Source organism: Poecilia reticulata, chromosome 20 (assembly GCF_904066995.2).
Source record: "Poecilia reticulata chromosome 20, P_reticulata-male-v2, whole genome shotgun sequence".
NCBI lineage: Eukaryota > Metazoa > Chordata > Actinopteri > Cyprinodontiformes > Poeciliidae > Poecilia > Poecilia reticulata.
The window spans coordinates 10,325,434-10,342,462 of NC_088849.1; the positions used below are offsets into that span (position 1 = coordinate 10,325,434).

Consider the following 17,029-nt stretch of genomic DNA (forward strand, 5'->3'; position numbering starts at 1 on the left):
CTTGTTCACATTTCATTTTGTCGCATAATAAAAACTGGCATGTATTTCACTGGGATTCTAATATGGAGGATAAATGGAAACAAGTCCATCAATGCGAGAGATATTGTTCAGACTGCATCTGAACAAAAGTCTATGTTTAAAAGTGAACATAGACTTTTAAACCTTGGATTTAAGTGCAGTCTTTGACTGCATTTCTAACACATGGCTATGTTTACATGCTAACCATTCCGTTGTAGCTCTGGTTGTATGTTTGGCACTGAAAAGATGAATCACACCAGTTTCAAATATCGTTTTGACCTTCAATGCAGTGTTATCGTTGTTTATTGTTTTATTTTAAATGGAGGGGTAAAATGTAATTTCTAGGCATACAGTGTCATTTTATACCACAATCAAATACCTACGTTACCTAATTTGTGATTTCTTAAGACATTCTTCTAACAATGACTTTGATTTGTGGAGTGCTTCCACTTGAGCTGTGGTTCTTTGCAGCTCCTCCCAAAGTATCTAGTTTGGATCAACATTATTGGACTACTATTTAGACTCCTTTTCTTCCAGCCCAGAAATTGAATTAGACCAGAGGATACTTAGCAACCCTGAACAGGAGCACCTAGCTTACATACTTTAGATCAACATTAGATTTTTTTCTTCTTTTGATCTTTCCTTTGGTTTGTATTTCCTTTTAATTCCTGTAAAGCCCTTTGTATTGCCTTTCTGCTGAAAGTGTGCTATATAAATAAAACTACCTTTACCTTTACAAAAACTATCACAACCTTCTCGGCTGGTTCTCTGATTTGTCCTTTTTTCTTGACCACTAACTTTAGGTGGACGGTCGTGTCTTGGCGGGTTTTACGGTACTGCAACACCCTTTTCATTTTAGAATGATGGACTGAACAGTACTTGGTGAGATGGCCTGAGCTTCAGGCATGGTTTTATTAAGCAACACTGCTTTAAGATTCTCTTTCACTTTACCCTCTACCTGTCTGGTGTGTTGCATTGAGTTTTATGAGACCATTTGCTAAATGATGTTCTTTGAGACACCTCCTAGGCCTTTAAAAACAGCTGTATTTACTGACTTAAGATTATACTCCAGTGCACTCAATTTATTATTCAGTTGAATAATGATGGCATTAATGCTTCAGAATTAAAGAAGATGAATACAAAATGCATGCCAGTCTTTTCAGATTTTAATTTGTGAGGCATGTTATTTTCTTTCCTCTTAACAATTTTCTGTGCACTAGATATGTCTTGTCTGCAACAGAATTGAGAGCTGTAAGAGTGTAAGAGTTTGATCCTAATCATATAATAAAGTCTTGGCATAAATGCAGTGAAACATGTTATGCGTGTCACATTTATTTTCCTTTGACTCGTCTGTGTCGGTTTAAAAGGAACAGATTTGCTTTGGATTTCAGGTTTTTGTGATTTCAGTTCATTAAAGGAGCTTCTGAACATCTCAGTGTCAAGCCACAATCACTGGACTAATCTTTGAGATATCCTGCAACATCAAAGGAATTTGACAACCAAAGTCGTCCACACGAAGACAGCAACACATTTGTCTTAATTTTGCAACTGGAACTGTTTCCCATCATCCTTACTGACACGGCCTGTCAAAATCCTGTCTAAACATCATGTCATTGTTTAGGGCTAATGATGATCTTTTTGGATTTGTGTCAAAATCTATTCATAAGGTAGACTTGAAGGAGACTCACAGGAGAAAAGGCATGTCTGCACAGCTTTTGTGAGTTATGTATCTGTACACATTTATTTTAAAAGGTAAACAAAGCAGTGAAGCTGTGGTTGCTTGTACAAATGTGCTAGTTGTATTACTGAGACGTTACATTGGTGACGTTTACTATTGCAGCGAGAGGAAGAAAAAATAGTTTAATATGTATTGATTGTTTTCTTTTATGAAATATGGATGTTGTTGCACTTAAACCCAGAACCCTTTTTCAAAAATCTATTCACCAAAGTAACATCACTACATGATGGCTCCGTCAGACCCTTTCCGTTTGCTTATTTCATTCTCTGCCTGCTGTTAGAAGTTTTGTTAATCACATTTACATTCACAGACCTGCAGCAGAGGCCAGCTAAAGGGGGATCCTGTGGAAATTGTTTACAAGAGATTAGCATAAGGCGTAGGGTATAAGGGTAAGATGGCTGTTCAAACTGCGAGTCAGGATGCAAAGTCTGTGGTGTGCTTGCAGATGTAAGCTGGGCGACAGTCATTAACTGTGCAAACCTTAGTTGACCTAAATAAAACTGGAAAACTGTTATTTACAATATCTACAAGTAACAAATTGCAGTGCTTTTGTTTTCAACCAGCCCTAAAGCAACACCTCTTAAAATCGGCTAGTCAGCAGCGCTAGCAGCTTAGCGACGTCCTTCCATGCAAGGGACAGAACAGAGGCCCAACAGCTTTGATAACTGCTTATTAGTTGGCAAGCTACTCCATCCGCGGTCTTAAATATCAATCATACAAATATAACCATAAGCGATGAAGTTGAAATAAATTGCTTTGAAATTTGAATTTTGATAGTTATCAACATAACTTTGCACAAAGTCTAGGAAACATTGTTTTATTCAAGAAGAGTGAAGCTATCTGTTCGTCAAAAAATGGGACCGGAAACATATTTTATGGATTGGACCATTTAACTTCAGACTTATAGGTGTTATTGTATTTTGTGTCCACAAATATTAACTTTTGCATGTCAACAGTAACCACATAAACTAGTTTTTGCCTTCAAAGAAAAGTAAAAGAAAATATTCTACTCAAAAGACAATTTGAGCTGCTGTTTCTGCCAGGGAGACATACAATAAAAGCATTTAGCAATGACAAGTTATGAAATAGAGATAAACCTTTTCTAACTTCACTGCCTTTTGTTATAAATATATATATATATATATATATATATATATATATATATATATATATATATATATATATATATAAAATGAAGGAATAAGTACTATTTATGCTCGCCGTATCAATCTTCTCTACTCCCATTTTGTTTGGCTTCGGGGGCCCACTTCTCAGGCCCTGCTAGCCACCTCTTAACCCCAGCTTTGGCGTATGTCGGGCGGCTCCAGGATCTGCGAGGCGCTTCCAAACGCCCACTGACTAATTAGGCCCTCCGCATGGGTCTGATAAGAAGATCTCGCTAGCAAGCAACAGTCCTACTGAGCGGCCAAATGAGCCGGGCACAGAGACGAATGAACAGACAGATGGTTGCTGGCTGACTGGTGGGAAGGGGCCATGCGGGGCTGCAGAGGAGACCCAGGGGCCACTGGGACCGGGTTAAAGGGGTCGAGACAACAGAGGTCTGGTGCCATCCAAGTAAAAGGGAAGAGATTGAGATGCAAATGTGGAGGAAGTTACTGCAAGATGGATGAAGACGGAGCTGGAGCAACGTGACGTCATCATCACTTGGGATTTTTTTTTCACATGGCAGAGAAAGACAACGACTGTGGGGGTCGTAGGTTATTCTCATTAACCCTATGTTTGGTCTTCACATTATGGTGTTTAGTAGTTCTACCTGAGGCATCCTGGCATACACAGACCTTTTGCCTTTTGTTTCATGCTCCATCTAGACATGGGTAATTACAAATATTCATTGGGGGATTAAATTCTTACATTCCAGTGACGCGCAGAGCTGTAAAAGGGTAAAAAAAAAATGTTGCCCTTCCTGTGATATTGTTGTTCTATTGTTTTCTGACCAATAGTGAAAGAGATGCCGTTTCCCATCTCAACCTATCCCTTGCAGTATACCTACTGTTTCTTTTTACTTCAAAGATCTCAGTGACAGAACAAAAAAACGAAATCGTCTTTGCCCGTCATGCAGCCAGCGGTCGGAGGCAAAACGAGCATTTTGGTGCATCAGCCCTTATTCATGACACCTTGTGTCAACCCTGGTGACATGCTAGCAGCCATGCCTTCGGTCCTGCTTTGACATGCCGTCAACAATGGGAATAAGGAAAACATAAAGGAGCCTCTGTGCGCACATATGAGTTATTTCTGGTGTCAGCAGGACTATCCGTGGCATTTTTTTAACTGTGGCAGAGACCCTCACAGTCGCTGTAGAACCTCCATCATGTTCATTACCATACCATCATATGTTGAAATGCAATGTTTCACATGTTTACAAAAAATAAAAAATTCAAGCATTTGCCTGCAGTTTTAGACAAGGTATTGACTAAAAATGGCAAAAAATGAGCTGAAGATGTAATTTTAGCATTCCTTTCAAATAACTCAAACTGTTTACCTTTTGTAACCAATAATTAAGAAATTAGTTATTTGTAATTATTTAAACGGGACTGCATTTCTTCATTTTTTGAAAAATATCCATGAAAAATTCAAGGAGATAAAAATGGCACTTCGCTAGATTCAGTCATCCCACTACTATAACAAATATAAAATGTCAAAGCTAAAATAACAATTTAGGGAAAGGAAAGAATCTGCGATGCTTTTGCTACTTGCAAAAATTATTCTTTTTTTCACTGTTACAGCTCGGCTCAGTCATGAGGCATGTGCGTTTGAAATACACTTAAACCTGCAGATTAGAGGCTTTCAGTTCTACACCCACTATGACAACCCGTAGTTCCAGAAATAGAAAAGGTTCCGTTTTTTTTTCTCAAATTCGACTTACAAGTAGATGTACATGCCCTTTTTCGAGAGTCCCTACAACTAGTATGTGTGGATCACCAGGGAATCAATCTATGTTTTTTTTCTTTTTCCAAAAGCTCTTTCTCTTTATATCTCTTTCTTTCTGAGGTGACTGACAGAAGATCTGCATCTTCTTATGTGTGATCTAAGCTCAGTATTTCACAAGTCTAAAGCTGACAGAGGGAAGGAAAAAGGAAATGCATTTACTTTCCCATCATCCATGAAGCCTATATATGCATAGTCGTGTATACGTATATGTGTGCTTGTTCTGTCCCAGGACTGTGTGTGTCTTTGTCCTTCATTCCATGTCTCCCATGAGGCCCGCTCTGGGTCTGGGAGGTTTAAATTGGACCTGCTGAAAGGCCCTTGGCAAAGATGTCACTAGGTTCGAGTCGGTTTCAAGGATTATCTGATCATGTTCCACTTTCGGGACCCTTGTTTTGTGTCTCACGACCTTTCTGCACCTTCCCGACCAAAAGGCTCTGCTTGTGTCCACGGCAGAAGCAGCTGCCAGGTATCAATCTCACACTTACTTCAAGTCATGCCAGCATTGTTTCTTTGCCTGGCGTACTGTCACACTGCAATTTGTGCTTGATTTCAAAGTAATGAACCTGATGGAAGGCATTTCACTCTGCAAAAAGACATGTCTTGTTGTTGTAAAACAGTAACTGAACAGTCTGTTGTGCATCCTTATTTAGCCATTTTCCTTTAATGTTCGTAATTAAAACCTAGTGCCTACCTCTAAAAGATGCCTTTTAGAATTTACTAAATTAGCTAGTAAAATTTGAATTTATGTAATTTCATTTCAGTACTAATACAATTGATATGTGAAGTTTTTTGGACAACTTTGGTCAAAAATGATGCTTCTAAATGTTGCTAGGATGGTAGCTCTAGAGGCCTGGACTTGGGCACCTCTACTCCAGACTAGCCACAGAAATATATTTTCAAGATCACGGTTGTGTGCTTAAGTATTTTATTGGTCTAATCAATTATATACTTACCAAATTACTTCAGTGTGAGAGAATGTTAAATATTGTTTCATTTTTAGATGTATTCATTGAATGCAGAGAAAGTTGTGACATTTTAACAGTTTGTTAACGGATCATTTTATCAGCACATTTTTACTCAAACTGCCCGTTGAGGATGTTCACGATTTTGACATGGCCCAGAATGAAAATGAATTCGACACCCCTGCTCTACTATCTAAAATAAGATATATTTCAAAGGAAGAATTGGTATAAATTCAGTACCAATTCATTTGGCACTGCATGTCAAATGAATGGTTAATTGACGTTGAAACTGCATGAAAACTTGGTTGTACGATTTACAGACTCGAGGGTTTGAATTCAGATGTATGCCACACTTTCCAGTGTTTTAATTAGGAAAACTCATTCTACTTCACAAACACTCGCCACTTTGTGATGCTCACACAAAAATCCCAATAAAATATTTGAAAGTCTATGTGACAAAATACAAACTATTTCAAGAGGACTTAACACTTGGAGCAGTTTGGAATTTTACTGTCTTGAAGGTCGTCTGGATGTTTTTGTAGAGGCAGTCTGAACAAAGAAAGACGATTTAATTTCAATTCAGAGTAAAATATAAGTTAGTTCTAAAAGTTAACAGAACAGAATGGAAAAATGAAAAACAAAAGGTTGTGCAGTCCAAGGATGTGACAGTATGCAGCGCCTGACATTATAATTTATTCATCACAAACAAGCTGAAAACTTAAATTCATCTTCTTTCCACAGTGTACATGGGTTACACACTGTTAGACATTTGACCCGTGGCATGCCAGCGCACGGAAACATTAATCCAAACCTCGTCTGTTTCTGACAACGGGTAAGTGCTGCGCATTTCATTCAAATAAATACATACAGACACCAGTAAGTGCCCTTAAAGATGTAAAAATGCAAAAAACATTGCACATTAAGTACACAGTTGTTTGGAATTTTATTCCTGCTGCATATGAAAAATGAGCCTCGCGCGTGAATTTACAATTCAGATGGGTTTCCTAAGGGATACCCATTTAAGATGCATTGGTATAATATATTTGTTGTCTTTACTGCTCACCACTGCCATTGAACATCATTAGGTAATGCGCACTCAGTGGTGGAAGGAGAGCTCGTGTTTATCATCATTTACTTGGCAAGGAGTCGTTAGCCGGGGCTTTGGGTCGACTCTGTTGTGAACTGGGCGTAGTTTGATCATCTATCATATCAGTTTTACATGCTAAAGACCAAGAAACATGAATACAATTAGCATATCTGGAGATGTGTGTTGGGCTTTTCTTTTCTGTAAAAGGAGGTTCGATTTAGGGAGAAAAAAAAAAATCCTTTCCATGTTGTGTCAAAGCATTCACATTGACAGGTTTGTTGGAAATAGCTGGGCAGATACTTTGGTCCACAAGTCCAACACTGAGTGGATCCTTCCCGCCTGCTGAGAGGGATTATGAAAGTCATTTACGAGGGTTTTGAGAAGAGATCTTTATGGAACCTCAACTATCCACTTCCCTGTAGGGTGCAAAAGAAACCTATTCATCATATTTTGGGACAGAGGGGAAAAGAAAACCAGTTTTTTTTCTTTTTAAACAAAAACATTTACTTTTGCTACTGTGCCTTTAAAATTATTCACACCCCTTGAAATCATCTGAAGCTTTCATAGGTGCATAGATACCAGTGACGTGCGGTGAGGTTCATTGCTGGTGAGGGACTGACTTACGACTTATACACTATGCATGTTATTGGACGTACAGAAATTTCGTGCAGGCATACAACGCTGGGGGGCAAAAAGACTAATCTTTTACATGTCATCCATAGCCGAGTTAACTCAGCGAAACTTAGAAATGTAGGTATTAATTTCGTGCTATGATCCACAACAAAGGGAAAGAGGTATTCGCCACGCTACACGCAGACACGTTGCCATAGCAACGGACAACAATGCCGCTTCATGTTTTTAGATTTAACACCAAAAAAAAAAAACATTCAAGAATTTTGCGCACAGTAACAACAACAACTTGTTGTAGTAACAACAACAAGTTGTTACTACAACAACAAGTAGTAACAACTTGTAGTAGTAACAACAACAAGTTGTTACTACAACAACAAGTAGTAACAACTTGTTGTAGTAACAACAACAAGTTGTTACTACAACAAGTAGTAACAACTTGTTGTTACTACAACAACAAGTATGTTGTAGTAACAACATACTTGTTGTTAAGCTTTAGGCTTAATGTTTTATTAATAAATAATTGCTGTGGTAGATTAGCTACCGCTTCTACTTTACTGAATTATTTAGACATACAAACTGTAGCCCACAAACACACATTTCATTAAAAAATTAAACAAAACATCTTATTGCTGTCTTACCTTTACACCGCTAATTCTGCACAAAAATATCCGTTCATCCAAAGCCAAGTCTATCCTCGGCATGTCTTTTCTACTCCGTTTGAGAATCATCAAACTGTCAGCTCTGGTGTTAGTCTTCCTTTAGTTATTATCTCCTGCTTCAATTGAAAATCCACTTTAGAAAACTGTTTATGTGTAGAAATGTAGTCTTTCATGTTGACGTCGGAAGAGAAGAGAAAACAAATATATCGCTGTACTTTACTTATTAACTGTATGGCTAGCTCCATGGCTAGCTCACTGTGTCTTACTCTGCAGTTGTGGAGTCACAATATCTGGGATCATGAGCGCCCCCAGCGATGAGGCAAGAGAACTGCCTGCCTCACCTCTAGTCTGTTCTCTGCCGTTTCTGATCGCTCCTCCGCACACAAGACACGATACACACACAGTTGGTGACAAAAAACACAGTACATTATATACATAAGCTAAATTGTGGAAAATCAGTCCATATATTAAATGTTTTTTAGCCATTTTATTGCCGGCGTACAGACAGGACGAACTTGCTCCCATAATGGCAGCCACACCTGCTGGCCTGAACGCAAAGCCTCACTAATTCTTCCCGGTCGCAGCTGCAGAGAAATCTGCGCTGGTTCATCGGTCAGTTGGATCTGTCTGATCCAAACCGAACAATTGAACTCTGCGAGATTGAGTGTGAAAAAGTGCATAATCAGTGATCGCCGATCACGGTCTCTTGTTGCCGATCACACAAACTGATCACCTGCATCTCAATTCGCAGTCAGTCTGCAGCTGGTCTCATTTTTTCTTCACACTAAGCCATGTCGTGTGGAAGTATAACGCACTGAGTGAATGGGGAAGTTTTGCGGCGAAAATTGAAGCAAGTGGGGTGAAGCACGTCAAAATGCATCAACACGACGAATCTAATATGGCATAAAAACAATGCCATACTTGACGGAGTTTGGCTACATCGAGACTCACTGCAGTAAAAAAAGACATATGGAGGATCAGATAGCAGGTAAAGCAGCACACAGCTACAAACACTCACCCGGATTATTAGCATGACGGTCAGAAAGCTAAAATAACCCGCAAAATTATTTAAGTCTTCGAGCTGCGATGTAAGACGCTGAAACGACGGAGTGACGGAGCGCCGCTTCTGCTCCACCTGGTAGTGACTCTCACACCGAACCTCTTTTTAAAGCTGCAGCATCCAACTTAAAACATAAATTTTACATTCGTATTAAAACTTTCGCTGTCCTAACATGAGACAGATAATCTCTGAAAAAAAGAATCGATCTCCTTTCCCTCCTCCCTTTTCTGCATAATTACTCCACTCAGACAGAAAGAGCCAATCAGAACTAGCAGTAATCAGCTAGCCGCCATGCTATCAGGAAGTTTTCATTCAGTAACTCATGATTGTTTATTGTAATGGATCCTGTATTTCCCTTTGAATGTTAAGTTTTATGCTAGCATTTGGCAATGTTGAGAGGTTTTATTTTGACTTTTTGCATCTTTTGGACTCTTTCATATGTTTTCAGTTTGTTAAAGATAGTATTACCGATAGCAGTGCAATTTGCACAATGCCCGTTTTGTTTTTTTCTTGGGAAAAGTTATTAAAAACAGGTTTTTGTCTAAATTAAGGTGAATTTATGGTTCCTTTTTTCACATGTTACCGGTTGTGCTTATGATTTTAAAAATAATAATTATGTGATTGGTGATTAGCCGTGATTGGCCCTCATGGGTGATCGGAATCGGCAGGAAAAAACCTGATCGGCACATCCTACCAGACTTCTGGGAGCTTGAGGGTTCTGCACACTATCTTGGCTGTGCCTAGAACTGCACATTTTTGGACTGAGATGTCTGATGTTGTTCCTGAGATCTGTTTTAGCCACTGCTCCAGTTTGGGGGTGACTGCCCCGAGAGCCCCGATGACCACAGGCACCACTGTGGTCTTCACCTTCCAGGCCTATTCCAGTTCCTCTCTGAGGCCCTGGTATTTCTCCAGTTTCTCGTGCTCCTTTTTCCTGATGTTGTAATCACTTGGTATTGCTACATCCACCACAACGGCTTTCCTCTGTTGTTTATCCACCACCACAATGTCCGGTTGGTTCGCCATTACCGTTTTGTCTGTCTGGATCTGGAAGTCCCACATGATCTTAGCTCGGTCATTCTCCACCACCTTTGGGGGTGTTCCCCACTTTGACCTCGGGGTTTCCAGTCCATATTCTGCACAGATGTTCCTGTACACTATGCCCGCCACTTGGTTATGTCGTTCCATGTATGCTTTCCCTGCCAGCATCTTGCACCCTGCTGTTATGTGCTGACTGTCTTGCACAACCTACACCTTGGGTCTTGTCTGGTGTGGTAGATCTGAGCCTCTATTGCTCTGGTGTTTAGGGCCTGTTCCTGTGCAGCCAAGATGAGTGCCTCTGTGCTGTCCTTGAGTCCAGTTTTCTCCAGCCATTGGTAGGATTTCCTGATATCAGCCACTTCAGTTATTTGTCGGTGGTACATCCCATGTAGGGGCTTGTCCTCCCATGATGATACTTCCAGCAACTCATCCTCTGTTCCCCATTGTCTGAGACATTTGCTGAGCACATCGTCTGTTGAGGCTTTGTCCTTGATGTATTTATGGATCTTGGATGTTTCATCCTGGACAGTGGTTCTCACACTCATTAGTCCTCTGCCTCCTTCCTTACGGCTCGTGTACAGTCTCAGGGTGCTGGATTTGGGGTGGAACCCTCCATGCATGGTTAATAGCTTCCGAGTCTTAACGTCCGTGGTCTTTATCTCCTCCATTGGCCAGCTAATTATTCCTGCAGGGTATCTGATTCCTGTAAGGCATAGCTGTTTATTGCACGGATCTTGTTCTTGCCATTGAGCTGGCTTCTCAGGACTTGCCTTATTCATTGGAGGTATTTGGCTGTGGCTCCTTTCCTTGTAACCTCATCGAGGTATTCCCAGGTACTTGTAACAGCTCTATGTCTGCTATTGTTCCTTCTGGGAGTGAGACCCCTTCTGTGTGGATGACCTTCCCTCTCTTTGTAACCATCCGACTACACTTCTCTAGTCCGAATAACATCCCAATGTCAGTGCTGTAGATCCTGGTGGTGTGGATCAGTGAGTCTATGTCTCGCTCGCTCTTGGCGTACAGCTTGATGGCATCCAGGTAGAGGAGGTGACTGATTGTGGCCCCATTCTTGAGTCGGTATCCGTAGCAAGTCTTGTTGATGATTTGGCTGAGGGGGTTCAGGCCTATGCAGAACAACAGTGGGGACAGAGCATCTCCTTGGTATATGCCACATTTGATGGACACTTGTGCAAGTGGTTTGCAGTTGGCTTCAAGGGTGGTTTTCCACAGCCCCATCGAGTTTGCAATGAAGGCTCTTAGAGTCCTATTGTATATCTCATTCAATGATCCAAGTATGTGGCATTGAGTCATAGGCTTTCTTGTAATCAATCCAAGCCGTGCACAGGTTGGTGTGTTGGGTTTTGCAATCTCGGGTGACTGTGTGGTCTACAAGGAGTTGGTGTTTGGCTCCTCTGTTATTTATGCCTATGCCCTTCTGTGCGGTGCTCATGTATTTATCCATGTGCCCACTTATCGTAGCCGCTATAATGCCTGACATGAGTAAACTTTAGCTGGTTGGGTGGAGAAGAGCCAGTTAATCCTCCTGACTTCATTCTCTCTTGTGTATCTCTTTAGGCGGCTGGCCAAGGCTTGGAGCCTTTGTTTGGCAGTTTCGAGTGCTTCAGGTATGGGTATGTCAGAGCTCCCCTTTGGAGCTCTGACACTGACCTGGTGGCGAGTTGGCTCCGGTGGTGGGGGAGGAAGCCGGTCAGACCTGGCAGGCCCAAACGTGTAGTGAGGGTCTGCTGGGAACGTCTGGCTGACTCCCCTGTGAGATGGAGCTTCAACTCTCATCTCCGGCAGAACTTCGAACACGTTCCGGGGGAACACGTTCGAACACGTTCCGGGGGACATTGAGTCTGAGTGGACCATGTTCCGTACCACAATTGCCGAGGCGGCCTATCGGAGCTGCGGCCGCAAGGTTGTTGGTGCCTGTCGCGGCGGCAACCCTCGAACCCGTTGGTGGACACTTTCGGTGAGGGATGCTGTCAAGCTGAAGAAGGAGTCCTATCGGGCCTTTTTGGCCTGTGGGACTCCAGAAGCGGCATGCGGCTCGGGTTGTCGCTGAGGCAAAAACTCAGGCGAGGGAGGAGTTTGGAGAGGCCATGGAGACAGACTTCCGTACGGCTTCGAGGCGATTCTGGTCCACCATCCGGCGTCTCAGGAGGGGGAAGCAGTGCAGCACCAACACTGTTTATAGTGTGGATGGTGTGCTGCTGACCTCAACTCGGGACGTTGTGGGCCGGTGGGCAGAATACTTCGAAGACCTCCTCAATCCTACCAACATGCCTTCTGTTGAGGAAGCTGAGCCTGGGGACTCTGGGTTGGGCTTCCCAATCTCTGGGGACGAGGTCGCCAAGGTGGTCAAAAAGCTCCTCGGTGGCAGGGCCCCAGGGGTAGATGAGATCCGCCCGGAGTTCCTTAAGCCTCTGGATGTTGCAGGGTTGTGTTGGCTCACACGACTCTGCAGTATCGCATGGACATCGGGGCCAGTTCCCCTGGATTGGCAGACTGGGGTGGTGATGCCCCTGTTTAAAAAGGGGGACCGGAGGGTGTGCTCCAATTACAGAGGGGTCACACTCTTAAGCCTCCCTGGTAAGGTCTAATCAGGGGTCCTGGAGAGGAGGGTCCGTCGGATAGTCGAACCTCGGATTCAGGAAGAGCAGTATGGTTTTCGTCCTGGTCGTGGAACACTGGACCAGCTCTACACCCCCAGCAGGGTCCTGGAGGGTGCATGGGAGTTCGCCCAACCAGTCTACATGTGTTTTGTGGACTTGGAGAAGGCGTTCGACCGTGTCCCTCGGGAGGCCCTGTGGGGGGTACTCCGGGAGTATGGGGTACAGGGCCCTTTGATACGGGCTGTCAGGTCCCTTTATGACCGGTGTCAGAGTCTGGTCCGCATTGCCGGCAGTAAGTCAGGCTCGTTTCCGGTGAGAGTTGGACTACGCCAAGGCTGCCCTTTGTCACCGATTCTGTTCATTACTTTTATGGACAGAATTTCTAGGCACAGCCGAGGTGTTGAGGGGATCCGTTTTGGTGGCCTTAGGATCGCATCTCTGCTTTTTGCGGATGATGTGTTTCTGTTGGCTTCATCGGAACGTGATCTGCAGCTCTCACTGGAGCTGTTCGCAGCCAAGTGTGAAGCGGCCGGGATGAGGCTCAGTGCCTCCAAATCCGAGGCCATGGTCTTGAGCCGGAAAAGGGTAGAGTGCCTTCTCCGGGTCAGGGGGGTCATCCTGCCTCAAGTGGAGGAGTTTAAGTATCTGGGGATCTTGTTCATGAATGAGGGAAGAAGGGAACGGGAGATTGACAGGCGGATTGGGGCAGCGTCTGCCGTGAAGCGGGCGCTGTACTGGTCCGTCGTGTTGAAGAGAGAGCTGAGCCAAAAAGCGAAGCTCTCGATTTACCGGTCGATCTACGTTCCCACCCTCATCTATGGTCATGAGCTTTGGGTCATGACCAAAAGAATGAGATCACGGATACAAGCGGCCGAAATGGGTTTCCTCCGCAGGGTGGCTGGGCTCTCCCTTAGAGATAGGGTGAGGAGCTCGGTCATCCGGGAGGGACTCAAGATAGAGCCGCTGTTCCTCCACGTCGAAAGGAGCCAGTTGAGGTGGCTCGGGCATCTGGTAAGGATGCCTCCTGGACGCCTCCCTGGTGAGGTGTTCCGGGCATGTCCCACCAGGAGGAGACCTCGGGGAAGACCCAGGACACGCTGGAGGGATTATGTCTCTCGGCTGGCCTGGGAACGCCTTGGGATTCCCCCGGAGGAGCTGGAAGAGGTGGCTGGGGAAAGGGAAGTCTGGGCCTCCCTTCTGAATCTGCTGCCCCCGCGACCCGACCCCGGATAAGCGGAAAAAAATGGATGGATGGATGGTCCATAATCCATCCACCCTTGTCCCTTAGTGGGGTCATGAGGTGCTGGTGCCTATCTCCAGCTAATGTTCCAGGCGAGAGGCGGGTCACCCTGGACAGGTTACCAGTCTGTCACAGGGAAACACAGAGACACATAGGACAAACAACCATGCACACACACACAGACAGACACCCACACCTATTGAGAATTTGGAGAAGCCAATTAACCTGACAGTCATGTTTTTGGACTGTGGGAGGAAGCCGGAGTACCCAAAGAGAACTCACGCATGCACAGGGAGAACATCCGGGCTCTTCTCTGTCTTGTAGCTCCGCTTTTATATTTTCCAGCTCGGCTCCAAGTTCGTTGATCATATTAAGGTTGCTCTTCATGTTCTGCGAGTGAGCTTCCTTCTCTTTATCTAGCGCCTGCTCAAATAGTTCTGCTTTCTGTCTCACAGCAGAAACGTCCCTCTCATATGTAGTCCTAAGTTCCTGGTACGAAACTCTAGCCTGCTCCAGTTCACTCTGTAGATGTTGTATCGCCTCAGCGGATTGCTGCTTCAGGAAAGTGAACTCTTGTGATGCTCTCTGATTCAGACTGTTCTTTACGGATCTGAGTGTGTTGATGAGATGGTGATCATGCTTTGCTCTCTCCAAATTAAGTTCTTTTGCACAATTCACCTCATACTCACAATATTCTGCTTTCTGTCTCAACGCAGAAACTTCTGCTTCATATCTCCTGTTTAGTTCCTTATATGAAATCTCAGATAGCTCCAGCTGACTCTGCAGACATCTCTCCGTTTCCTGCAGGCAGGCGATCTCTTTGGACAGTTTTCCATGGACCTCGTCCTTCTCGGCTCTCAGGTTTTCAGAGATATGTTGCTCGTGCCTGATTCTCTCTTCATAAAAGAGCTGCATGTCAACCTGCAGGTTCCCCTCAAATGCGGCTTCACATTTTGATTGAAGGTCCTCGTACCGACTCTTCATTTGGTCCAGCTGTTGTTGAAGGGCGTCATTCTTTTCTTTTTCTGCCCGGATTGCTTCCATGCTGGCGATATGAGCGGCCTTCAGTTGCTCAAAGTCCTGCTGCAGCGGCATTTTCTGCTTGTGCTTTATGCCATTCTGCACCTGGGAAGTGATAGCAGCATGGCTGAGAGACTCAGAGTTGGAAACCTCTTCTGCTGTCGGTTGTTGTCTCGTCATCTCCTTCAGTCTTTCCTGCCTTTTTAACTCTGCTCTGGTATTGTCCAGTTCTCTCTGGACATAGGCAACCTTTTGGTTCTCTTCAAACCACCTGGCTCTCTCCATTTCTAGAAGAGAGCCAAGTCTCTGGAGCTCTCTCTGGTAGTCAATGGGAAGTTGATGTCCAGCTCTCCCATCCCACGGCTGGGGTCTCATCCCACCGTTGTAGTATTGCGGCCTTTGATAGGACATGCTTGGGCAAAACAATATTTGTCAATCGTGGAAAAACAAACTCACTGTTCGACTCTCAAAGGGCTTTGCGTACGTCAGTAATGTAGCAAGCAATGACAAGAATGTAGAAGTTTGCTGCATACATACAGTGCTGATGACATCACAAGCATGACTCTAGTTGTGACATCACAGAGCTTTCCTTCATCTTTGGAATGATGATGCGAGTGTTTGAGATCTCTACCACCCTCACCAACCAGCCTCCTCCCCTCCCCCCATATTGAAATTGGGCAGAGTGGGGTCTTGGTGGTGGGGGGGGGAGGGTTATACAGTGTTAGGGTGGCTCTGATTTATTCTTTTGTTCATGGTTGTTTTTTGTTGAGGCATTTGCGTCTTAGGACAGTTGTCCCGTCTTTTTTTGCTCTTACATCTTTAGTTTTAGGTAGTAGGTATCCATGGCAAAGAGGTATTGTTTTTACTGCTGGGAGAAGCTAATAATCATCTCAAAAGCTCAAATAGTGAACTAACTACTGCCACCTGTTCTACAACCGCAAATCTCATTAGATTTAAAAGAAAGCTCTGTAACTATGGAGAAGATTTCTTCCATAATTTGTAATGGAGTCTGAAAAGGAGCATGATTATATAATCCTGAAAAGGAGCGTGATTATATAAGTTAAAGGAGCATTTAACTTATATAATCACACACCATTTCCATTTAGTAATTCATAACATAAATAGTCTTCCTATTTCCCATATCCCTTCTAAATAAAGATGAAAATAATACATACCCACAAACATACATATACGCACATACAAATCTACATGTATATATATACATGCTGCTGAATTCTACTGTCTTGAACATCAGAGATTGGATCTGGGAATGAAGGTAAACTAAAGTGTAGCAGAAGTCTCGAAAACTGTTTAATTTGATTGTTCATTCTGTAGCTTCATACAGGTCAATAATTTAGTTTTTATTTGCTCAAAAATTAAAGAAATGTGTTTAAAAAATATACTGGTTTTACAGCACTGTGTGTCACTAATTTAAGTTAGATGCAAATTATGAAGCGTGCTAATGAATGGTCTACATCTGCCAGTTTCACGGTCTTGGCAGCCATGTTGAATTTTGAACTCAGTTCTGCTCTGCAACCACCAACTTTCCTAGTCAAAATTCTAACTTCATAAAGTGTTCTTGTTGTACTTCTAGCTGAGAACTCTGCACAAGTGTTTTTTAAAAGTGCAAACAAAAACCTTTTCCATGGAGGCATTGGTTTTGTTTTTGAAGAATCAGATTAAGAGATTAAACACAAATTAACTTAATGGTTAAAACACCTTGAAGTCGTAACATGACACAATTTTAAAAGCTGTACGAATAACAACATACCGTGTCTACTTCTTTATTGTATAACACACAAATATGTGTCAAAGTGTCCGCTATGTTCTGGCATATTAAAGGAAGGCATATTACCGATATTGCAGAGAACACTGTAATATTATTATGTTTGGATAATCTGTATATTTGGGTGTTTTATTGTGATTATTGAGGTTTGAAAGCTACACACAAAGCAAACTCGTGAGTCTAACACCGCCCTCGAGCAAACAACTCAAAAAAGGCGC

General features: G+C 43.1%; 1 protein-coding gene across 1 annotated transcript; it reads right to left on the reverse strand.

Annotated features, from left to right (window-relative positions):
* Positions 1 to 14,123: 14,123 nt before the first annotated feature.
* LOC145549460 (uncharacterized) lies at positions 14,124 to 15,678 on the reverse strand. The gene has a single exon (XM_081601980.1). It carries the CDS (start codon positions 15,434 to 15,436, stop codon positions 14,135 to 14,137), a length of 1,302 nt encoding a protein of 433 aa, XP_081458106.1. The 5' UTR covers positions 15,437 to 15,678; the 3' UTR covers positions 14,124 to 14,134.
* Between the last annotated feature and the right edge of the window lie 1,351 nt (positions 15,679 to 17,029).

Excerpts from the sequence above, each read along its gene's own strand:
- LOC145549460 (XM_081601980.1), bottom strand. The coding sequence starts at position 15,436 with ATGTCCTATCAAAGGCCGCAATACTACAACGGTGGGATGAGACCCCAG.